At 35.6% G+C, this 24,269-nt stretch overlaps 1 protein-coding gene across 1 annotated transcript; it reads left to right on the forward strand.

Annotated features, from left to right (window-relative positions):
• Positions 1–423: 423 nt before the first annotated feature.
• On the forward strand, positions 424–21,926 carry LOC112000220 (rRNA (cytosine-C(5))-methyltransferase NOP2C). Its single transcript, XM_065774634.1, has 6 exons — positions 424–756; positions 866–1,139; positions 1,238–1,388; positions 11,325–11,462; positions 20,372–20,434; positions 21,395–21,926. The coding sequence occupies exons 1-6, from the start codon at positions 512–514 to the stop codon at positions 21,487–21,489; spliced, it is 966 nt and encodes a 321-aa protein (XP_065630706.1). The 5' UTR covers positions 424–511; the 3' UTR covers positions 21,490–21,926.
• Positions 21,927–24,269: the final 2,343 nt, after the last annotated feature.

Here is a 24,269-nt window from a genome sequence, read left to right on the forward strand (position 1 = left end):
TAAAATATATCAATCATGTGCATTTCAATACATCAATTTGTAAATGCTAATATAGTAGAATCTATAATATTTTTAGCACTTTTCTATTTAAATGACATATTGTGCTTGATAACTTATTTATTTGTAAAATTTGTATTATTCAATTGGGCATTATATTTTTAAGCGGACAAAAATGTACATATAAGTGAGTTTTAGTTAGCTTAACTGATAAAGTCTCTGATAGTTGTATAAGAGATCTAAAGTTCAATCCCTACTTAAACCAAAAATTAATCAGTATCTTATTCTGATGATAAAAAAGTATTACTAGAAACAGATGCTATCGGTTGAAAATCTCCCTAACAAGAAGGGAGGTACTAGGCCTAGGGCGGGCCTGCCCATATCCGTAAATATCCTCAAACCCAAACCCAAACCCATTTTATTCATTTAAAAAAAAGAAAGAAAAAAGAGAAAAAGAAAACAATGGAGCCTAGAGGAGAGTAGAGTTGAGCCCTCCGCCGCCTCTTTGAATTGAATGAAGAGAAGGAGGGATTTAGTAGGAACATTGTCTTGTCTTCGCTGCTTCTTCAGTCTCACAAAGAAAGACCCAAACACTACAAAAAGAAAAAGAGCGATGGAGGATTCATCTTCATCTTCATCTTCATCTTCTTCAGAGAGATACTGTTACAATCCGATTCTGCGGTGGAACCCTCAGGTGGAGGACTACTTCATCAAAGCCTACGGATCCGACCATTTCTCTCGCATTTCCAAAGCCCTAACGTACGTACGCTCGCTGGCACAGATTAGTTTTAAATTTTTATTATTTTTATAAAATAAAAAATCGTTCCTCTGTTTTGTGTTTTTTTTAAAAAAAATGGTTTTTGATTAGGCGTCCATCTTGCTACTCTTGTATACGTGTGAACACACTGAAGTCAACGAGTGACGCTGTTATTCAGAAGCTACTCACAATTATAAAAGAAGAAGAAGGTGGTAGCGAGTCAGAATCAGAAATTGGTCGCATTTCTAAGTGTGAGTTTCCTGGGTTAGAAGACTATGTGGTTTTTTATAGGGGTTCAGGACCACACGTGATTGATTATGCCAGACCACCTAAGGAGATAATTGTGAGCCGGAAATGTGCTGAGGCTGTTCTTCGAGGTGCTCAGGTTAGCATAGTCTTTTCCATTGCTCCTCCTGCCTGCTACTAATACTTTTCATTTCGAAGAAAGATCTCATCTCATGCCACTTTTTCTTCCTTCTTTAGGTATATGTTCCTGGTGTAATCGCTTGCAGTGCTCATGTTGAGAAAGGGGATGTAATTGCAGTTTCAGTTGGTGTGGAACAACCTGCTCTCGATGGTGGAGGATGGGGTATTGGCATAACACGTGGTACTGTTCTTCTGGGCTTCAAGACAGGTAGTTCTATAAGTAAATCCCTCTTCAAATTAACTTTCTATTCTTTGGCTGTTTATCGTTACATTCTAACTTTTTTGTTCTTCCTTCTTTTATTTTTAATATTTCTTTGATGAATTTACCGCATGAGTGTGATACATTCAATGGTTTTCCTTGCTTCGTTGACACATACTTCACGTATTGATTCCATTTTGAGTGTTTAATTTAATGAGTTATTGAATCACCAGTGACTTGTTAAATGTCAGCTAAAGGTAATAATACTATTGATGTAGCCATGGAAGATTAATTTTTTACTACTTTGCAAATTCTCATATTCAAGACTTATTTATTGGGGGTGTATGAAGTCCAATTAAAGCAAATGTTGTATGGTTTTAAAGGTCTTGTTACGTGTCTTAGAATTAAAACAATATTTTCATTTGGGTTGTTATTTAATAAGTTATGGTGAACATGGGATTGGATTTTGTTTTGAGGGATTGTTTGTAAAAAGATAAAAGAAAAAAAAGAGAGAGTTAGAGTTAGTGTGGAGTAACCCTGAGATGAGGAGTGACAGGCTGGGCTAATTAAAAAAAAAAAAGGAATAGATAAGAATTTTTTTTTTTTGGGTTTTAAATTTAAGAGTAAAAAAGCAGTTTAATAACGTGGGGGAGTGGATAGGAAAAAGGCTGAATGAGTTCATATTTTTTTGAAGAGAGTTGAAATCTGTTGCTTGATGTTGTAACCCCTATTTCTAAGACAACTCATTGTTTATGATGAGGGAATTTTCAAACCACAAAAAAGTCTAGTTTAAGAAAGGGAATTTATGGGGAATTTTGTGAGGTTATTGATCCTATTACTAAAACATTTGTAGGAAAAGTCATTGTTTACTGGATGCAGTCTTTTTGAACTTCAGAAATGTCCAGATCAAAGAGGGAAATTCTGTTATATATATATACTAGCCTCTTTGCATGTGCTTTGTGTGTGCTTAGAGGCTCTTCTATATTTTTTTTCTAAATGACAAAACTTTTCAAGTATACTAATTCGGGGTTTTTGCATTTTCCAATCACCAAAATTCCTAGGGGAGTGATGAGATTTATGTATTTGGGAGTGAAATAAATTTTGCATGCTACATCTTATGACTCTCCTGGGAATTTTGGTAATTGGAAAATGCAACAAATCTGAATTAGCATACATGAAAAGTTTTTTCCGTTAGAAAAAATATAGATATTGCCACTATAGTACATTTTCAGTGTACCTGGTTGATGTTTTAAAATAAAATTTGTTACGTTACTTATATATATATATATATTGTTTTGAAGAAATAAAAATAAAACCCTGCTTCATCAATAACCTATATATTGTTGTGATAATTGTATGGATTGGGATAAGAATGAATAGTTGTGATAATTGGAAGGATTGGATTGTGATACTTTGGATTTCTCACATTTTCCTTCTAGTTTCCACTTGAACTCTCAAATTTTCTCACATTTTCCTTTTAGTTTCTTTCCACTTTCCACTAGAACTTTCTCAAACTCTTATCTCTCCAAAATTACTAAAATCGCTAAGAATCTCACCTCCTATTCCAAACCCACTACAGATTTTCATACCCAAAGCCCAATTACCATTTCACAAACACTATGCCTAACCATAAATTCTCCAACTTGATTCTTTGACCCTTCTCTTCAAAGTGACATGAAGTTTGGCCCTTTAAAGTTAGTCCTAGTCCTAGTGACAAGCCCATGATTGTTGTTAGGTACAAAGGTGAAGAGAAAATTTTTTCAGCCGAAGAAATATCGTCAATGGTGCTGGCAAAGATGAAAGAACTGCTAGCCTTTTGGTTTGACTGCAATAGTTGTTGCAGTCCAGATTGGCGTCTCTCTCCGTGGTTTCTCTCTCTCTCTCTCTTTCTCTCTCTCTCTCCTTGTTGAACACTAGTTTCTCTCTCTCATTTTTTATGAGTCCACATGCGTGTCATGTGAGTACCTTTAGTTAATTTTAATAGTGGTTAAGCAAAAGTATTAATTTGACACGTGTAAAGTTCATGGAGTAAATTGGTTAAAATAAAAGTTCAATGAGTGTAATAGCCAATACCTAAAAGGAATAAGAATACCCTTTAATAGAAAATAGCTACAAGCTGATATAAAAGGAATAAGAATACCTCTAATAGTCCCAAATGGAATGGGGGAATTTACAGATGGGTTTTATTCATTGAAAGATTGGAAAATTAGATGAAAATGTCTCTCCTTGATTTACTACTGGGAAAATTTCAATTTTTTTTTGATAAGTAATAAACTTTATTGATATCAAAAAAAGGACACCCTAGTACACGAGAAACTACACCCTGTTTTGGGTGTATGTTTCTCTTCTCTCACAAGCTGGTGGGACCCACAGCTTGTGGGTCCCACCAGCTGTGAGTGGGAGGAAACATACACCCGAAACAGGGTGTAGTTTCTCCTAGTACACAGGGAGTGTACAGGGGTCAACAATCAAGAATAAAAATTACAAGAATCAAGAAAAATGAAAAGAGAAGAGAATGATTGGTTTTGCAAAACAGACAGCCAATCCAATAAAGTTCTAAAGAAAAAAAGCTTAAGGTTGTGTATGGATCTCTCAATATCTTCAAAATATGCTATTTCTTTCCTTCCAAAGACACCACATTAAGCAATAGGGAATGATTCTCCATATATTCCCATTTCGATGACGACCAAACCGGCCTAGCCAGCAAGCTAGAAGCCCGACAACTGATTGTGGCATAACCCAACTTACTCCAAATAGACCAAAAACCATAGACCACAAATCCCTAGCAATTTATCCTCTTGTGGATTGGTTCTATCACAATTCAATCCACTTGACTTTCAATTATTATGTTTGACCTCCTAAATTTTGGACTAAAATGAAATCATTAGGTTTTCTCCAAATTAATACATTTTGCATTTTGTAAACAAATTTACCACTGAATTATTTGATAGGGTAAATCACAATGTATCCTTTTTCGTGGTTTGGCCCTATTACAATTTAGTCCACAAACTTTCATTTGCTATATTTGACCCCATAAAGCTCCGATCAAAATGATTAGGGGGTCACTTACTACACGTGTAAACAACACTTATTTGGATGAAAGTCTTGTGATTTCATGTAAGTCCAAACCTTAAGGGTTAACAGTAACAATTGAAAGTTTGTGGAATAAATTGTGATGGGGCCAAACTAAGGGGTAACTTATAATTTGCCCTTTATTGTTATTTATTTTTTTTTTTTGATAGGAAAATTTATTGTTAAAACCCATCCTTCACCACATTCTTCTGAGGAGAGGAAGGGCCATTTGAGTTGCAACATTTGGCTCCTTTGTTGTGTATCATCACACCATATCTCATATTATCAATGATTTGAGATTTTATTTCTTAGTATTTAGAAATTTGAGATACATAGAAATTAGAATGTGATGTGAAATATAATTGGTACCATCGCTAAATGTAAAAGTACTTGTCATTTGTGTGGAGGTGTAACACTATTTTGCTGTAGGAAAAGCTCACAACTATGGGTCTGGTTGCCACTAGGGATGCTTGAAAGATCAAAGAGAGAGCAATAAGAGACTAAAAACTATTTCTAGAGGGTTGGTCTTCTGGGTTAGACAGTTGGGAAAACAAAAGAAAAAAAATGTCAAATCTGAATAACAACTTCATTACAACCCTTAAGCACAGTTTTATACCTGGGAAAAATCTCTTCCAGCTTCGCCTTCATCAATTCTTATTGTAAACCTTGGCTTCCCTTGCCGATCTCGATAGTTCTTTAGCTTTTTACACCATTGAAGTGCTGTCCCCTTCAACTTCATATTCACCAACAGGACCTTCTGTTTTTGGTAATAGGCGTCCATTCCAAATAAGTCTCCGAACTAGATTCAATTTGCTGCTTCTGCTTCATTCACCCGATAAGAGTTGTACTTATCCAAAAATAGAAAAATGAAAATTTCCATAGAAGAGGTATATCTTCCTCTTTGAGAAAACCATTGATATTGAGTGTTTCAAACTGAAGATTCTGATCTCTCAACCTCTACTGTCTAGAGTCCACAACTGTGTTGTATATAATTTTTTTTATAGTTAGTTGAACACCTGTCCATAATGCATATTCTTTTATATATAAGATATGAAAGCTCTTTTAAAAAAGAGATTATTATTTTTTTTAAATTTTTATTAAAATTACAAACCGGTCCAAAATACGCAATACGGCTGGTATTGACGAAATGCCTGGTATTGACTGATTTTTGAACTGGTATAAAACTAAGAGTTTCTTGTACTGTTTTTGGTATCGGTAATTTGGTATGGTAAATACTTGCTATACAGGCTAGTATGTAATACCCTGATTTTTTATTTTTATGATCATCACCGTCATCGTCATTATTATTATTGTAGAGTTGAGATACTATATGCGTGCACAGTAAGAAAAGAAAAGTTTTAGTGCATACAATTTTGTGCTGCTTTTTAAAATAAAAAGGAAGATGTAACGTAGAGAGTTACTTTGTGGGTTATTCATATAAAACCTTTAGTCTTTAGTCTTATCAATTGTGAAAAAGGATAAGAGATTAAAATCTATTTGGATTAGAAGTTTAAGAGTTATTGGAATCCTTTGGAGTTCCAGCCTATCTAAACAAATAAACCTTAATTTGAGGTTAATTGGAAATAAAAGTCTTGGAAACATATTTAAGCCATTGGGTCTCTTCTTTATATGAGTGAATCCAAAAAAAAAAAAAAAATTTAAGAAAGAGAAAGGCGCTGGATGCTAGAGGCTACAGGCTACGACAAAAGGATTAGAGGCAAACTTGTTTGTAGCAAGGTAATTTGTCTTTCACTTAGAGTCCTCTATGGGGTTTCATTTTAATATTGAGCCTTGATCACCACTTGTGGGGTTTATATATACAACTAGGCCTGTTCATCGTACTTATGTTGTAGTAACATGGATTACTGGTAGTGTACAGTTTAAGAGTATTGATGTTGGGTTTCACAATATTATGAATTTGGCTGTTACTTATGTATACCTTTTAATTGGTGAACTTGGATCAATTTATAGATTCTAAACCGCAACATGTATGAGAAGCTTATTTATTCTATGATTGGTTGAACACCTAAATATCAAGTGGTGGCCTAGAATATCAATTGTGGCTATAGAAGTTTGTTTGAACTCTAGCAGTACATATTAGCTTTTGGGGTAATATTGTTGCGGTGGGACCTTAATAAGGAATATTAAATTGATTAATCCAATGGTGTATACAAAAGTAGTTTCCATACCTTAGTTTTGTAGGACAGTAAGGAAGAAAAGGTTTCTAATGATTAGATTTCATGCTTTCTATTTAGAGCTTACGGAAGATTAAAGTGTTCGGCTATGTTCAGATATATTAGCAAGAGAGGTAAGTAATGCATGATATGCACACGTTTTGTTCATTAGGTTCTTAGAAGTCAATGGTTTTCAAAAGTTATGTTTTTAAGATTACGTTTTCTGAAGTTTATCAAAAGCATTTTTACATCATTTAAAGAGAAATTTCGACTTTTAAATAATGTTTTAAAGAGAAACTTCGAATTTTAAATAATGTTTTGAACGACTGAATCTCATTTAAAAGATGATTTCTAAACTACACTATTTTCAAAAAATAATTGAGTTTCAATATAAGTTTTCTAAAAAGGTTATTGTTCTTTGAATTTGTTTAAAACCAAGTGATTTCAAATTCATATTCCTATTTTCCAAATGGTATTTAAAACTTTTCTTTTAGAAATTGAATTTTTAGACTTACTCAGGACTTGTGAAATATTTATATAAACTCCTTAGTTCCTATTCATTCCCTAAGATAGTCAAACATCCTTTGATTTATGTTCAATTTTTATATATTGTGATCTTCAATGTGCCTTCGTATTTGGAATGATTGTTACTAATAAGCAAATTATTCTACTTTTGTATAAATTTTGACTTTGTGATATATGACTCATTGAATGTTTTTAAAATTGATCAGATATATGTGTAAGCCCACTCATAGGGTTGTATGTGAGAATAAGTGTTGAATCCTCACTAGTAGGGGTTAGATGTTGGTATCCGGGGTTAGATGTTGGTATCCGCTCACAGGATTGTATGTGAGAATATGTGATATGTGTATATGACACTGTGCTATGATCAATTATCTGTATGTGTTTTTGATTGATTTTGGTATTTAACTACTTTTGTGTTTAGTGGTTCATTATATGTTTTGAAAATCTATGTTTGATATCATTGAGTGAATTTGTGAATTCAAAATACTCGTGCTTTGCTCTACTCTTTTGCTGTATTGTATATAATTACTTACTAGATGTGTGACTCACCCCATCAATTACAATTTTCAAATTAAAGTTTAATTGGGAAACAGAACTAGGTTGTGCTCGGATCATTTTCCAATTGTCCTTGAGGGTGGATCTTTTTAGAGAGGGAGTATGCCGTTTAGATTTGAGAATATATGGCTTAAGGATGAAGGTTTTGTGGATAGGGTTTGGTCTTGGTGGGATTCGTATCAGGTTCATGGTGCACCGAGTTTCATTCTGGCCAATAAATTAAAGCTCTTAAAGAATGATTTGAAAAGATGGAATGTGGAGGTGTTTGGTCATGTTGAAGTTCGGATTAAAAAATTGTGGAAGGATCTAAGTGCTCTAGAGAATATGGAGGAGAGTCGGGATTTATCAGCGAAGGAGAGGGTAGAAATGGGAAGAATTCGTGATGAGTTAGAAAAAGCTACTTTGTTTGAAGAAATAAGTTGGAGGCAAAAATCTAGATTTCTTTGTGTTAGGGAAGGCGACGGGAATACTAAATTTTTTCACCGCATAGCTAACTCTCACAGGAAAGTTAATTCTATTGATAGGCTTATGGTGGATAGGGTGTTGTCTTCGGACTTGGCTGCTATAGCAAATTGTATCTCTCAGTTTTATAGGCAACTTTATTTGGAGGATGTGGCCCATAGACCTGTCCTAGATGATGTGGAGTTTTCTAGTATCTCGGTGGAAGATGCAAGTTGGCTAGATAGGCCTTTTGAGGAAGAAGAGGTGTTTGGGGTGATCAATGACTTTAATGGTGACAAAGCACCTGGCTTGGATGGATTTTCAATGGCATTCTTCCAGTCTTGTTAGGGTGTTTTGAAAACAGAAATTATGGCTATATTCCACAATTTTCATACTCAGGTGGTGTTTGAGAAGAGTCTTAATGCTTCGTTCCTTGCCTTTATTCCCAAGAAAGTGGATGCTGTGGAGGTCAAGAACTTTTGCCCAATTAGCTTAGTTGGTGGGATTTATAAGATTATTTCTAAAGTATTGGCTAATCGGCTTCGTAGGGTGGCGCATATGGCTTATTTCGGATTCACAAAATGCTTTTGTGAAGGGCAGATAGATTTTAGATTCCGTCTTGATTGCTTTTGAATGTATTGATATTAGATTGAAGTCAGGAGTTCCAGGTGTGTTGTGTAAATTGGATGTGGAGAAGGCGTATGATCATGTGAGCTGAGATTTTTTAAGGTATATGCTTCAGCGTTGTTGTTTCTCAGAGAAATGGAGAAAATGGATAAGGTATTGCATTTCAACTGTAAAGTTTTCCATTCTGATCAACAGTAGCCCATCTGATTTCTTTGGAAGTTCTAGGGGGCTTCGGCAAGGGGATCCTTTATCTCTTTTGTTGTTTGATATTGTGAAGGAGGCATTAAGTCATATGTTGGACGTGACTGTCTCCGCCGGGCAATTCTTAGGTTTTTTTTAGGGGTAGTACGACTGGTTCATCAGTAATGGTGTCTCACCTTTTATTTGCAGATGACACTCTGATTTTTTGTGATGCTGAATCTTCTCAGATTGCTAATCTAAGGGCGATTCTTGCTAGATTTAAGGAGGTGTTAGGGCTTCATATTAATTTAGGGAAGTTTGAGCTGGTACTTGTTAGTGGGGTACACAATTTGGAGACTTTGGTGGGTCTGTTGGGGTGTGGGCAGTCTTCTTTGCCCTTGAAATATTTGGGTCTTCCATTAGTTTCAAAATTTAAGGATTTATCTGTTTGGAATCCTATCCTAGAGAGAATGGAGAGAAGATTAGCAGGTTGGAAGAGAATGTATTTATCTAAAGGGGGTAAGGTAACACTCATTAAAAGCTCACTCTCATCTTTACCTACATACTTTCTTTCTCTTCTTTCTTTACCGGGGAAGGTGGCAAAGCGTATGGAGAAATTACAGAGAGATTTTCTGTGGAATGGGATTGGTGGTGAACCTAAAATACATTTAGTTAATTGGGCCAATGTTTGTAGGCCTTTGCAGGTGGGGGGTTTGGGTATGAGACGGTTGGGGAACTTTAATTCTGCCTTGCTAGGAAAATGGTTGTGGAGGTATGGCATGGAGACTGATGCTTTATGGAGGAGGGTTATAGAGGCAAAATATGGGAATATTTGGGGTGGTTGGTGTACGAAAAAGGTGACAAGTCCTTATGGGATTAGCTTGTGGAGATACATTAAAAGTGGCTGGTTGAACTTCTCTAAACTCCTTGTTTATGATGTGGGGGATGGTACGAGAGTGAAATTTTGGGAGCATGTGTGGTGTGGGGATTGTACTCTCCAAGAGGCCTTTCAAGAGCTTTATTGTCTTAGTAGGTCTAAGGATACCTCGTTGGCTGAAGTTATGGGTTGGTCTGCTGGGAGGTTTCACTGGAATGTGCAATTTCGTCGTCCACTACAAGATTGGGAAGAAGAAGCCTTTGACCGGTTTATAGGGTTGGTCTATTCTTCGACAGTGCGGGGGTTTGGCCCAGATAAGGTTTGTTGGAAACCTACAAGGAATAGAGGTTTTGAGGTTAGAGGTTATTATAGCTCCTTCTACCCTCCTACTCTTGTTTCCTTTCTATGGAGAATGATATGGCAATCGAAGGTTCCTCCAAGGGTGGCTTTCTTTTATTGGTTGGCTTCCTTAGATAAGATCTTAACAACAGAAAACCTTCGTAAAAGACGAGTGATGGTGCTTGATTGGTGCTATATGTGTAAGAGGTGTGGGGAGTCAGTGGATCATCTTCTACTTCATTGCTCTATAGCTTGGGAGTTGTGGTCCTTGGTTTTCTGCTTGTTTGGTATTCAATGGGTTATGCCTCATACTGTTCTTGAGTTGTTTGAGGCTTGCCAAGGAAAGTTTGTGCGACATCGTCATATTGATATTTGGAGATTAGTGCTTCATTGCTTGATTTGGTGCATTTGGCGTGAAAGGAATGCTAGAAGTTTTGAGGATTGTGAATGTTCTTTGCTAGAGATTAAGTCTTTCTTCTTACACACTCTCTTTGAATGGAGTGTGGTTTTTTCTCATTTTTCTTGTTCTTCCTTTTCTTTTTTTCTTGACCGTTGTTCTTTTGTTTCCTGATTTGTGCCCCCATAGTACATCCCCAATGTACTCGGTTTGGCAATCTTTCTATTATTAATAATATTCTTACGTTATTTATAAAAAAAAAGAACTTTTGGATTGCTTTGTAAGGTGCAAGGTAGAGCTTGGGAGTTTTTAGGCAACTTCAATAATGCTTGAAGCCTTATAGGATTTTAGTTATCTTTATTTTGATTTAGGTTTTAACTAGTGGAGATTATTTCCAATTTGTGGATGTTTGAAGATTGTAAGAAGTTTTTTAAGATCATTATTTAATTGGAGTTTTATTTAATTTTGAAATTAGTTATGGTTATTGAGATATGCAAGATCAGCAAGTTAGTCATGCATCTAAATTTATGTTCCAAGGATTTGGGTCGTGACATAGTATGGTATGGAATTTAAAACTTTGGTTAAAAGGTGTTTCCTATGGCTCACACACACGTACACATATTACAAGCCTTCCTTTTTAGTTTCTGATGCTGATTATTTGATGGTCTGGGTTTGAAAACTTCAAAATTTCTGCTGGAGTTATTTTGCGAAAGCTTATTGGATGTAAGGGTTGATGCATTTTATTTTCATTGTTATAGATCCATATTATTTTGAAAGGAATGGACTGTATATTGGCCAAGGAACAGCAATGATGTCAAGGGCTGGGATGTTTCGTGTTTCAGAAGGAATTGCAGTGGATATGAGTAATAGAGTATACGAACTCCCTTCCTTTCATGGTATAGTTAATTCTGTATAAATTTTGATACATTTCGTAATATGTTTTTAGCATGGACAATACAATGTGGCATTCTGTTTCTATTTTAATAGCATGTTGTCAAAGGTGTTGCAGATGGACATCCTTTAGCAGAATGTTTTTCACAAACTTTTGCTAAAAATTAAATGCTTTTCCCCTCTTTTTGATATCAATGAATCTTTATTACTTATCAAAAAAAAAAAAAAAAAAAAAAAAATAAAAAAAAAAAAAAGCTTTTCCCCTAGTTGGATATGATATACTATTAAAAAGTATCTTTTTATTTTTTATTTTTAAAATATTAATATTGCTGTTGTGGTTGATGTTTCTATGGCTAAAATTAGGTAATAAATTAGATAATCGATTGTTATTCATGGTCTGGGTGGTTTCTCAGAATTGTTAAATTGAGATCCGATCATGAGGCTTGAGGTTTTATGGATAACAAATGCCATTTCAACCTCATAATATGACTTCATTGAAGAATTGCTTTTTAGGATTTTCATTAAAGAACATTTGAATTGATGACTCAATACCTTGATGTCCAGTGGCATAATGTAACGTCATATAATTTTGTTGCAGTTAGCCACATAATTTCTCTATCTATATTGGTTAAGTAGCGGGATCATTGATTAATTTTTTTCCAGATTCTTTTGTTCTTTTATCTTGTATTGGAAATATATATACTCTGTTTATTTTGATGTAAAATATTTTTAGGTGTTTGGTATGATATGTAAAATTTTTCAAGCAAACTACCTAAGCTGGTGGCTTAGTCACCGGAGCCACTGATGCCGGAGGTCCTGTAATTGGACCACTGAAATTGGTAGCTGGAATGGTGGCTTTGGCGACTGTTGTTGGAGCAGTGTCTCTGGTGACCGGACCGCTGGCATTTATGATTAGAATGGCGTCTCTGGTGACTGAAATGATTTTACAATTTTGACCACATTTTATATGCAAACAAACTGTAACACCCCAAACCCGTACCAAGGATTTAAATGCATAACTTGTCTTAGAAATAATCAACAATAATATAATGGAACAGAACGTAATTAAATATCCACAAATAAACTTCAACCCATCAAAATCTTTCCTATGAAATCCATAAAAATAAAAACTTTATCAATAAAGTCTCGAAATTCAATCTCACAGAGTTCCACAATTGTCAAACTCACTATCCTAAAAAAATATACTAAAACAGTTCATCAACTAATATAACTCCAAAAGAAGTCTTTAATCTATAGCTCCACTGCTCTACCACCAAAAGACATTCCACTGCTCTAATTTGAAAGGGTGGAAAAAGGGGGGTGAGCACTTGCATATAGATTTAACAATAATATAATAAATTCTGTAAAACTGTTAGGAGTAAAACATTTTACTATAACACTGTAATTAGTAAATAAAATAATAACCACTTTAATATGCCAATATGCACTAAATAGGTAGAAACAATATATTATGGCAATAAACAATTTTTCCACTTATAAAGATCAGTAACAATAAAACAGTAGTTCAATATGGAAAACATTAGTCAGACAAAGACATAAGCTGCTAAACACTTGGTGGGTGTTTCCCAGAAGGAACAATAACACTAACCTCAAAGAGGCAACACTAGCTCCGAAGAGCAAATGATAACACTGGCTCTGAAGAGCAAATAATAATACTGCCCCACACCACAATAACACTACATCGGCCGAAGACCAACACTTAACCCTGTGTTGGCAAAGGTTGCAGATTGTCTAGCTGACCTTTTGAAAATATTCTTACTTTATTACAATATTTTCAATATCAATCATATATCATATAACAAATACTTTCTCAAAAATATAGTTTTGAGTCATTCTTAACATATACAGTTTCAAAGTAATATACAATAAATAATAAAATTCATGTATGTATAAAGCATTGATAATGGTATAAGTTTTTGGAAACTTCAATTTTTGCAATTATGTATATATAAATATATTTTTACCAAAAATATTTATAAATATATACGTCTTGACAGACGTCATGTTTTGAAGTCCACTTACCTCTAGTTGCTAAACCAAACTTCACTTCAATTGTCCGAAACGATGTCAACTAGAACCTAAATAAGGATTAAATAACTCAATAAGGGCAGGTTTTGAATAACCGAAAAGTCCTCTGATAAAACAATTCCTTAGCCACTATGAAGATTTGGCAATATAAAATTTAACGTATCTTTCTAATATACATCATACCTATTCTAGATTTTATATAATTGCAATGTATTCCCCAAAACTAAAATCTGTTATACCTATATATAAGTACACATAGACCATCTAAACACCACCCTAGGACATCTACAAGTGTTTAACCACCCTAGGACATCTACAAGTGTTTAACCTATATAGGATGTGATGCTACTCCACGTACATATATGAGGATTTGTTTCAAAATCAAATAAAATAATGCATGTCTAAAATACACTTCCATGATAACTTCTATTCCTATGCAACTGTTATTACAATTCTAATATTTTTAAGCAGCCTAGAGACAAAGGTTCCTTAATCAAAATGTGTCCAACGATATCAATAAGGCTTGCATAAATAGATGTTTACCTGAATACAACAAAATTGCTGGCCGCCCCTAGTAGTGCCACGGTCTTCTATCCTTTCAATTTTGAGAAACCCTAATTCTCTACTCTTAATCTTTTATACGCTAACCACTGATTATTTTTTTTATTTTTTTATTTTTTCAGTTTCTCTCTCTGCCTTTCACGCAGGAAGCCCTAACTTACTTTTCTGCTTTACATGTTAAAACTGTTTCCTACATTGGCTGGAAATTAAAACCTACTAAAACTTATCTCTTTAGCATTTAAGAAACCTATAAAACTTAAATAAGCTTTCAAGACTTTAATTCCCACTTAAACTCATATTAAGGTTGTTTACATAGGCTAGGACTCTAAGGCCTCGTTTGGGAGGAGGGAATAGAATGAAATGGAAAGGAATGAAAAGAATTATTTTAGAATCTTCTTTCATTCCCTTGTTTGGGAGATTTAATAGAGGGAATGGAAAGCCCATTTCCTTGTTTGGGAGTTTAAGTGGGAGGGAATGGAATGGGTAGGAGAGAACACTCATTCCTCTCTATTCCCTTAAAACCTCAAATTTTTATTCCTCCCAAAATTCGGAGGAATGAGAGGGAATGAAATTAGATTTACTGATTTTTTTACTAAAACTCCCGAAATACCTCTATATATTCAACTCTTTATTTTAAAATAGGGGTCTAATAGTAATATTATTATAAAATGATTCCATTCCATTCCCTTCCCTTCATGTTACTCCCAAATAAGATTACTTACATTACATTCATTTTCATTCACTTCCATTCCTTTATTTTAAAACACCCAATCAAGGTTACTTAATTCCATTCTTTTTCATTTCTTTCCCTTACTTAAATACATTCCATTCCATTCTTTTCAATTCTCTTATAATCATTTCATTCCATTTCATTCCCTTATGAACTCCCAAACGGAGCTTTTGAATTCCAATAACACCTAAACTCCTAATCCAAATAGGTTTTAATCTCTTATCATTTTCCTTAACTGATATGGAGACTAAAATATGAATAATCCACAAAATAACTATTCACGTTACCTTTTTTTTTTTTTTTTTTTTTTGAAGAATATCATAATATAAAATAATATCACTTCCAAAATAAATTAAATAATTCATCAACTCCACTCTAGAAGCAATTAAATTAAATTTAAGTGAGACGTATGTTACACAAACACGTGAAAATGGAAAAACATTTTCCGGATAATATTTTACTTCAAAACAAATTGAGCGATAATGATTTTTCATGTAAATTTTTAGAAAATTATGCTAAGCGATGATTGACAGCCATATGGTTGTACTAGCTAATTGCATAATGTTATCTAAAGTTGATTGGCTGAAAGGTCAGCAATGTATGTCATTTTGGGGTTGTAATTAGCGGGAACTGATGTTTGGTTTGGGGTGGGACTTAACCTTTAAACATGTTATATCCAAAATTGTATCATATAGTAGTGAAGGGTGCTTACCTTTGAACGTGTTATATCTGAAATTGTATCCTATAGTAGTGGAGAAGGGTGCTTATGTTCATTCCTACTTGGAGGTATAAAGAGGGATACATGTTAATGTAACCTTCATATTTATACATGTTTTTAATGATTGGCAATCATAATCAGTTGGACTAATTTTTTTTATACCTTGCATTCTATCATCCCAAGAGGTGTGAGCCTAGATCGATTGAGTTGAAGGCTAAAGAGTAATGGTAAGTTTGATGTTCGTTCTGACCATGAATCTTTAAGTAGTGTATTGTGTACAAAGCTCCCAGAAGGGTGGCATTCTTTGTTTCTCTGTTTGGACAGAAGCGTCGGGAAAAATCCTTTCATGTGATAATTTAATTTGGGTTGGCATAACTTTGGTGAATGTAGGTGCAAATGAAGTGGTGAAATGGCGGACAACTTGTTAATTCATTCATTTTGTTATTGCTAAAGAGTTGTGGTTCATTTTTTCCGCCTTTGGGGTTCATTGGGTGTTACCTGAGTGAGTTGTGGATGTACCTTCAGGGTGACAGATTTGTTTGGGTAATTTTGGTAACTTGTTTGCTTGAAAGATAGCTCTTCTGTGTTTAATGTGAACAATGAGGGAGAGGAATAATCCCATTTAATGGCATGTACATGGGGTTGAAAATAGTCTTTTTTGAGAGTGATGTTAGAGCGGTCTTGTTCTCTTGGAACTAGTAATAAGTGATTGATTGTAGATTTTATAGGCTCCCTTTCCTTAAACCTGGTAAAAGAAACCCTTTCTAACAGTAAATTGACCAGATAATTATTCTCAATAAAATCAGAAAAAGCAAACATAGCTGGGCTGAAAGAATCACATCCAAGTCTCTCACTTGGATATCTAATATTGTTAAAATCACCTATTAAGCACCATGCCATGGTCCACCGAGTGCGCACATCAACTCCTCCCGTAAAGCAGCCCGCTGTATATTGTCATTAGTGCCATAAACCCCTGTATAGGTCCATACAAAACCATCCACAACCCCCTTCATTAAAACATTAACAGAAAATTGTCCTACAACAATGTTAACTTTTTTCAAACACCCTTTTATCGCAAACCAGTAACACTCCTCCTGAAGTCTGAACTGCATCCAAAACCGCCCAATCAGTGAAAGGACTACCCCAGAGACTTCAAACATCATTGGAAGATAACTTAGTTTCCTGGAAGCAGACAATATCACACTTCCATTCCTTCTAAAGATTTCTACAAACTTCTTGCTTTCGAGGGTTGTTAAGTCCTCTAACATTCCATGATAAGAGTCGTAAATTCATTTATAAACACTTATGGCCCTTTAACCAGTCAGAGAACCTTTGTTTCTCCTACTGGAAGATAACCCATCATAGTTTACAGTAGAAGCCAGCCCCCTAAGCTCTCTGAGACCTTTCTTCCCTGAATTTGCAGGACGTTTAGGCACCACTTCCTTTCTCACAGCAAGACATCCCTGTTCAAGAAGGCGAAACAAAACCACATACTGAGCTTCATGTTTCACAGTCGGAAAACCCACAAATTTACAAAAACTCTTTAACAATTGGGAAACCCATTTCGAATTTTTTGTCTCTGCCACCCCAAGTTCACCCTCTGCAATTTCCTGAGCTAGCAACAACTCACTAGAATCGTTGGGATCCCAAAGAGACAACGTAGCGCACTCCAAAATACGATTCTCATTCTCCAAACTGCCACACCCACTATTATCTACTCCACTGTGAACCCACGGAAGAAGAAATAGCTCCAAGGATAAGCAACACCTCATCAGCTTGTTGCGTAACCCACTGTTGACCACATTCACTGAAAACCTCCTTTAAAACCCACCTCATTACCCACGTTGGTCAGAGGCATGAATCTATTTTGAACCACCCAAGGATGCCAATAAAGTACTTGCGCATCATCGTTGTTCGAGGATCTGATCAATGCCTCCATCCCTGCTGAAACCGAGATCACCTCACTGTTGAAACAGTGAATATTGGCTCTGCGACTAGGCTCGCTATTGGTACCTGTTGAAGACTGTGCTGTGATTGAGTTAGGAAGCATCTTGGAGGTATCGCACTTCGTCTCAATCCATTTATTGACCACAGATACATCCATAGCACCCATCGATACCCTCCCAGCAACCCTTGAGCTCTTGCCCACCAATCTGTCTCTAGAAATGAACCCTAGAGAAACATCCGATGGACACGAGGCTAAAAGGCCTTTGCCCTTGGAGTCCTCAGAGATCGGGAAATGGGCTTTCCCAATTACAGAATCAGAAACATGACCAACTTCCTTATTAAGCCCACGGTTATTAGGCCTTATCCAAGAAACATTGCAAGCCCCATTGGGCCCTTGAGATTCATTAAGAACAGTGCAGGCCCCAGGCCCACCTTCGTTATTAAGCCCACAGTCATTAGGTTGGGTTTGGTTCGTCGGTTCGTGGGTCGAAGGCGATGGGTCTGGTTTGTGGATCGGCGAGCTCGAGGAGGCGATGAGTTTGGGTTAGTCGGTTCGTGGGTCGAAGGCGATGGGTTTGGTTCGTGGATCGGCGAGCTCGAGGAGGCAATGGGTCTGGGTGAAGGCGATGGGTTGCTCTGGGTTGCTCGTGGGTCTGGGTCCGTCGTGCTCGTGGGTCTGGGCTGGGTGAAGGTGATGGGTTTCTCTCTCTCTCTCTCTCTCTCTCTCTTCGTGCTCTCTGTTTCTTTTCCGGAAAATTTCATTTGAAGTGAAAATGAAACCGGAAATCATTTTCACCCGTTTTTGGCATCATTTTCGGTCAACCGGAAATTATTTTCAGTTTGACCAAATTTGAAGTAACAACCAAACGCCCAATTTTCTAGAAAATAATTTTCGGAAACCGTTTGAAGCCAAAACAAACGGAGCCTAAAGGGTGATGGAAATTGTGGTGGAAAACAGAAAGGAGAGGTGGGAGGAATAGGAGAAGATGGAAAGGTTGATTGGGGGTGGAGGAATGGGTGGGACGGAGTGGGTGGGGGAGGCAGCGTAGGAGTCATTCTAATAGACAACTTTTTCTTTTGCGTAAATGAACGAACTTCAGCACAATGAGCAAAACTGAAGAAAATATAATTGACCCATATCCCTCATAGCAGTTATTATTAGTTGTTCAGTTGAATTTTGCTCCTAATAGGTGTTCATGGTCAGTGTTTAGCATTCTTCACTTTTCAGTAGCATTTTTGGCAAGTGAGCTATAGGTCAATTGGCACTTCTTCCCACCATAATAATGGGATGGAATATAAGGTCAAGACCCGGTAGGTGTGTCGTAATTCACCAATAGAAAAAAATTTCCAATAACTTTTTTTCAATTTCTAAAAATATTTTTTTTGGAAGCACATTCTGTTCTTCACTTCTCACAACCTTTCTTCTATTCCTTCTTTGTTATTCTTGGTGATGTCAACCACTGAAGATTTCATCTATTCAAGCTTCTCTTTTCAGCAAAATATCTTGTTCACATCAACTTCAGTCACCTCTTTGATAAAAGAACCTGTGATATATGCGCGAATCATGTCAAAACAAATAGTACTACTGAGGTTTGTCAAAAACGAGCCTGTGACATTCGTATGGATCATGTCAAACCAAAGAGAACCCCTCAAAATGGAAGTACTATTTGTCCCGCTTACCTTGTGTGTTTAGGGATATGATTTGGTTGGAAAATTAAGGCAGTTAACTTGCATATCATTGCAACATTCATTCCACTACTACCATCACTATTAAGGGTTTCTCCTACTTTGTTCCCTCTCTAATCTAGGTGTTGTGAAAATGTGCCTAATAAAAGTGATAAGAGAAGTATTGATTTCATTCCCTTGTAAACGTCAGCCATAAAGCTTCATATTGAGACAGCATATTTTTCTTTCTTCTTTTATTATTTTTAGATTTTGATTTTTTTTTTCTTCATGTCTATGTATAATTTGAGTTAATGTAGGGGTCTAATATTTCCTTTCTTCTCAACTTTGATCTGGTCAGCAATCACACTGTTATATTAAGTTGATGGTGGGCCAAGACTTTGCAAATAAGAGGGTTTGCACAATGATAAGTAGGGTTAGGTTTGGAAGATTAAAACATGTTTGTATTGGGTTCTAAAGCTAGTATATCATTGATGGAAATTAAATTAAATTAAGGGTAAAATATCATTTTCGTCCCTAAACTATCACAAAAGTTCGTTTTTCGTCCCTAAACTTTCAAAGTTCTATTTTCGTCCCTAAACTATCACAAAAGTTCGTTTTTCGTCCTTAAACTTTCAAAAGTTCTATTTTCGTCCTTAAACTTTCAAAAGTTCTGACGGAGTGCTGACGTGACTTGACAGAGTGCTGATGTAGGAGGGACGAAAATCAATACGTTTGGAAAAGTTTAGGGACGAAAATAGAACTTTTGAAAGTTTAGGGACGAAAAACGAACTTTTGTGATAGTTTAAGGACGAAAATAGAACTTTTGAAAGTTTAGGGACGAAAAACGAACTTTTGTGATAGTTTAGGAACGAAAATGATATTTTACCCTTAAATTAAAGAAGGTAACAACAAGAAATATTTTAGGACTTACACTATAGTCCCTTAGACACAGGTCTTGGGTTAGGATTGATCACAAAATCCTTTAGGAGCATGTCAAACTATACTTTTAGGAAAAGCATGCTTTTGTATTATTTTTTTAATATATATATTTATCATTGTCAAAAATTGAGCATTTCCACGTGGACCATGAAGTGATCTGTCTTTTTCTATTCATTGCTCTGTTCCTATATATCTAGTAGTTGTTGATACTTTCCTGGTTTAATCTTTCTTATTTGGGTATGTTTTATGTTGTTAAATATTGACACGGTGTCTGTAAATTGCCCTTATGGTTTTTTTTTTCTCAGATGTTCTCGAGGGTGAAATTTTTCTTCAAAATCTGCCAAGCATTGTCACTGCTCATGCATTAGGTACCTATTTCATTGTCAAATTTCTCTAAAGTGAGATTTTTTTCCCCTTTATTGTTGGTGTTAATTTTGTTCCCTTCATCTATTTTCATATTTTGAGGTCTTTTCGCATTTCAATGGGGGAAGTAATGTAATGATTGCTCCATAGTCCTTGCATGATTCAAAAATTAGTTGCTGGAGAAACATTATGATTACTGAAGCAGCAAGAATTTAGGTCATTTTGTTGAAGATATTGGGTTTATGTTAATGTAATGGCCCAAGAGGTCCAATTTATTGTAAGCCCATGTAGGGCCAACCATAGCTCTTATATATAACCTACTAGGGTTCATTGTAATCAACAAATTGAAAACACAGTAAAGCTGTAGTCGCTAGGGCTTTATCCCGCAAACCACATAACTTTTGTGTTCTCTTCTCTTTCTTGCTTCTGCTTCTCTACATTATTTTATTTTTATCTTTCAACTTGGTATTAGAGCCATCTCTATTCTATTTCAATAAAATGATCAACACCTCCCATTGTCACTGTTTTAGCTTGCGTTAAAACTTATAATTTAGTTGATGTTTTCTTTTGGGTGTTGTTATTGCTCTTGATGGTGAGTGTTGGTGGCTTTCTCGGTAGTTTTTGTTGGCCTCTATTGTTGGTTGTTGTTGGTGTGGTCTAGGTGGTTGTAGTTGTTGATGGTTGTTGTTGGTGATTGTAGTTGTTGTTGGTTGTTGTTCTCGGCAGATTGCTTGTTGTTGTTGCTGTTGGTTGTTGTTATTGTTGTTCCCGGCAGTTGTCATTGTTGTTATCGCTGGTGGTAGTTGTGGTTGTCGCTGTGGTTATCATTGTTGTCTCATGGGTGTCGCTGGGTCCTTTAACCCGATATCCAAATCTGACTGCAACCTAACTAGGTAGATCTAGGTTTATTTTTTGGCATATTCCTGCGTGTTCTCAACAAATATGGTACCCTTCTTGGTTTTCAGCTTGTCCTGGTGGTTTTCCGGTCATGGAGATTGCCTACCGGAGCTTGCAGTGGCTTTCCTCGATCTCTTGGTCATTACATGTGGTCCTGAGGTGATTTTTCTTGGTAGTGGTTGTCGTCGGATTTGTTGGTTGCTGGCATAGTGGTCGTTGGTGAGTTCTAAGGCTGCCAATGTGGTTGTTGGTTCCTTATTTGGTATTGAATAGTTTCAGCTGGTTCATCTCGGTTTTTTGGTCGGTTTTGCTTCTGTTTGTCTGGTTCAGCTTCAATTTCGGCTGGTTTCCTCAAGTTTTGGCTAGTTCACATTATTTTTCAGCCTCTTCAAGCAACTTGGCACTGTGTAGAGGTTGCTTAGTGTATATGTTCCAAGCTGGACCTATATGACCATATGCTCAAGCTTTCAAGCTTGAGGGGGAGTGTCGAAGATATTGGGTTGATGTTAATGTAATGGCTTAAGAGGCCTAATATATGGTAAGTACATGTAGGGCTAACCCTAGCACTTTTATATACCCTACTGGTTCATTGTAATCAACAATTGAAAAATACAGTAAAGATGTAGCCACTAGGGCTTTATCCCATGGATGTAGGCCGAACCACATAACTCTTGTCTTCTCTCTTTCTTGCTTTTGCTTTGCTGAATTATTTTATGAGAAAGGATTTGCTGCAAACTAAGTTGCGGCAACTCTTGCAAAAATACACACGTCAATGTCTCAAATCGACACCTGTCCAAGCTTATATTTAAATGAAAATTTCCTTGTCAAGATTAAATTTTTCACCAAGTGGCCACTTGACATGTGTGCATTTTGCAGGAGTTGCTGCAGCTTAGTTTGTAGCAAATCCTTTCCCTTATTTTATTATTTTCTTTCAACTGATTCTATATAGCAAAGAGCCAAATTTCTTGCTAGTAGATTGTAATGCCAAGAATAGATTTCAGTAATAACACAATAGATTGTAACACCAATGAGCTCTAGCTCAATTGGCACCTCCTCCACTTGTAAGTGCTAGGTGGAGGGTGAGGTTGTGGGTTCAATATCCACTGGGCGTGAGTGTGTAACTTAGCAATTAAAAAAACACAATAGATTCTGGCAAAATAAAGAAAGAGATTGAATTAGGAATGGTAAACAAAGAAATTTTATGCACAAGGATCTAAGAAAATTTTCCTTCTTTCTTTATTTGGTTAGAGGACTGCTTTGAGTGGTCTTGCCATGCCCTCTGTTTTAGATTTCCTAGATTTATGTTGTTTTGGATAGATTTTTGCTTCCCTTGTATGCTCCGTGTACCAGGGAAGTTTTTTTTGGTTGTTCTTTTATTCCAGTTTTCAATAAAGTTTTTAAATTGCTGATATAAAAAAAGGGACCTAAGAAAATTTTGAGATCTGATTTTTCTTGTATTTGATTAGAAAATTCTGCTTCCTTAGGGTATGTACTTGTCCATAGCAAACCTGAAACTTCAGTCCTTGACTGTACATATAACAAACTATTCTGTACCATCCATTCTGCTCATTATTAATGATATTTACATATCTACGAAACTCTTAAGGAAAACACCATGTCCTGTATAAATAATATAAACACAAGATATAGCTAGGAAACACGTAAACCAAAAATAAGAGGCTGGACATATGCTAACTACTATGCTGATATGGGCCCTTTTGGTAAAACGTTTTGCAGCTTTAAAGCTGCTTTTTCCGTAGAAAGGCTGCTGATGTGTTTAGTGAAATCTCGTCAGGCTGCTTCTCAGGAATCAATGGCTGCAGTGGGCCCCACAGAAGTTTTGATAAACAGCCAGGGGGCTGCTTTTCAAGCTTCTGTGCAGGCAACACATTTCTTTTTTCATGAATTATTATTATTTATTTATTTATTTTTCTTGAATTCTCATGAGTCATGACCACCTTTTATATTTCTTCAGTTATCTACGATATCCATCTTCGTCATTTTAGATTTCCATGACATTTTTAAGACAGTATTTACCAAACACTCAGCTAAGCTTTTTAAGTGCATAAATCTGATTCCATAAACAAGAAAAGCTAGGGCAATTCTTGCATGGCAATTCCTTCACGGCTACAGCATCTTCATACTGGCCCTGAGTGTACTAATGGGCCTACTTTGCTTGACTTGGATATTCCTACATCGACTTATTATATTCAAGTTTTACTAATAAAGAAACAACCTTATTATATCCAAATGAGACTGTGTTTTGTAGGACGGTTCTTCAGAAGAACAGGATGATCTTTGTTTTTTCTTCTTTTTCTCTTTCTTCTCATGTTACTTATCTTTTGTAAGAACTCTCATGTCATTTGAATAGCAGTAGAACATAGTACTTGAAGAAATGTGTTCTATTGCATGAAAAACTGTAGACCTATTGAAGCCTTAACTAACTAGGACTTTGTTTGAGTGGTCTCATATTTGGGGTTTTACGCATTGTACTTCTTTGCTTGATTTCATTAATTCTGTTAGTTTTTCCCTTTGATCTGTTTGTNTCATTTTATTTAGTTAGTGGGTGGTGTGACAGTTTCTCATTAAAACAAAAGAAGATTTCATTTAAAAAAATACTGGAGATAAGCCAAATCCTTTGAAAACTAAGAACTGGTTTGATAGGAGTTGCATCTTTGTGATTATCAAAAGTGAAAATTAGAACAATTATGGGCAAAGAAGTATGAACACTTCAAAACCTCCAACATGTCCATGTTAGACAGGCTAGAGACTCTTCTACATACTTATCTGTTTTAATTTGATATGTTTTTAAAGATTTTAATAGTTGTTATTTATTTTGAAAACTTATAAATAAAAATGAAATATTCCTATTAATATAATTAATTAATTAATTAATACATCTCTCTCTCATATATATATTTATATAAGATGTTGTAAAAGAAA

The sequence above is a fragment of the Quercus suber genome, unplaced genomic scaffold, assembly GCF_002906115.3.
Source record: "Quercus suber isolate HL8 unplaced genomic scaffold, Cork oak 2.0 scaffold_95, whole genome shotgun sequence".
NCBI classification, from domain to species: Eukaryota; Viridiplantae; Streptophyta; class Magnoliopsida; order Fagales; family Fagaceae; genus Quercus; species Quercus suber.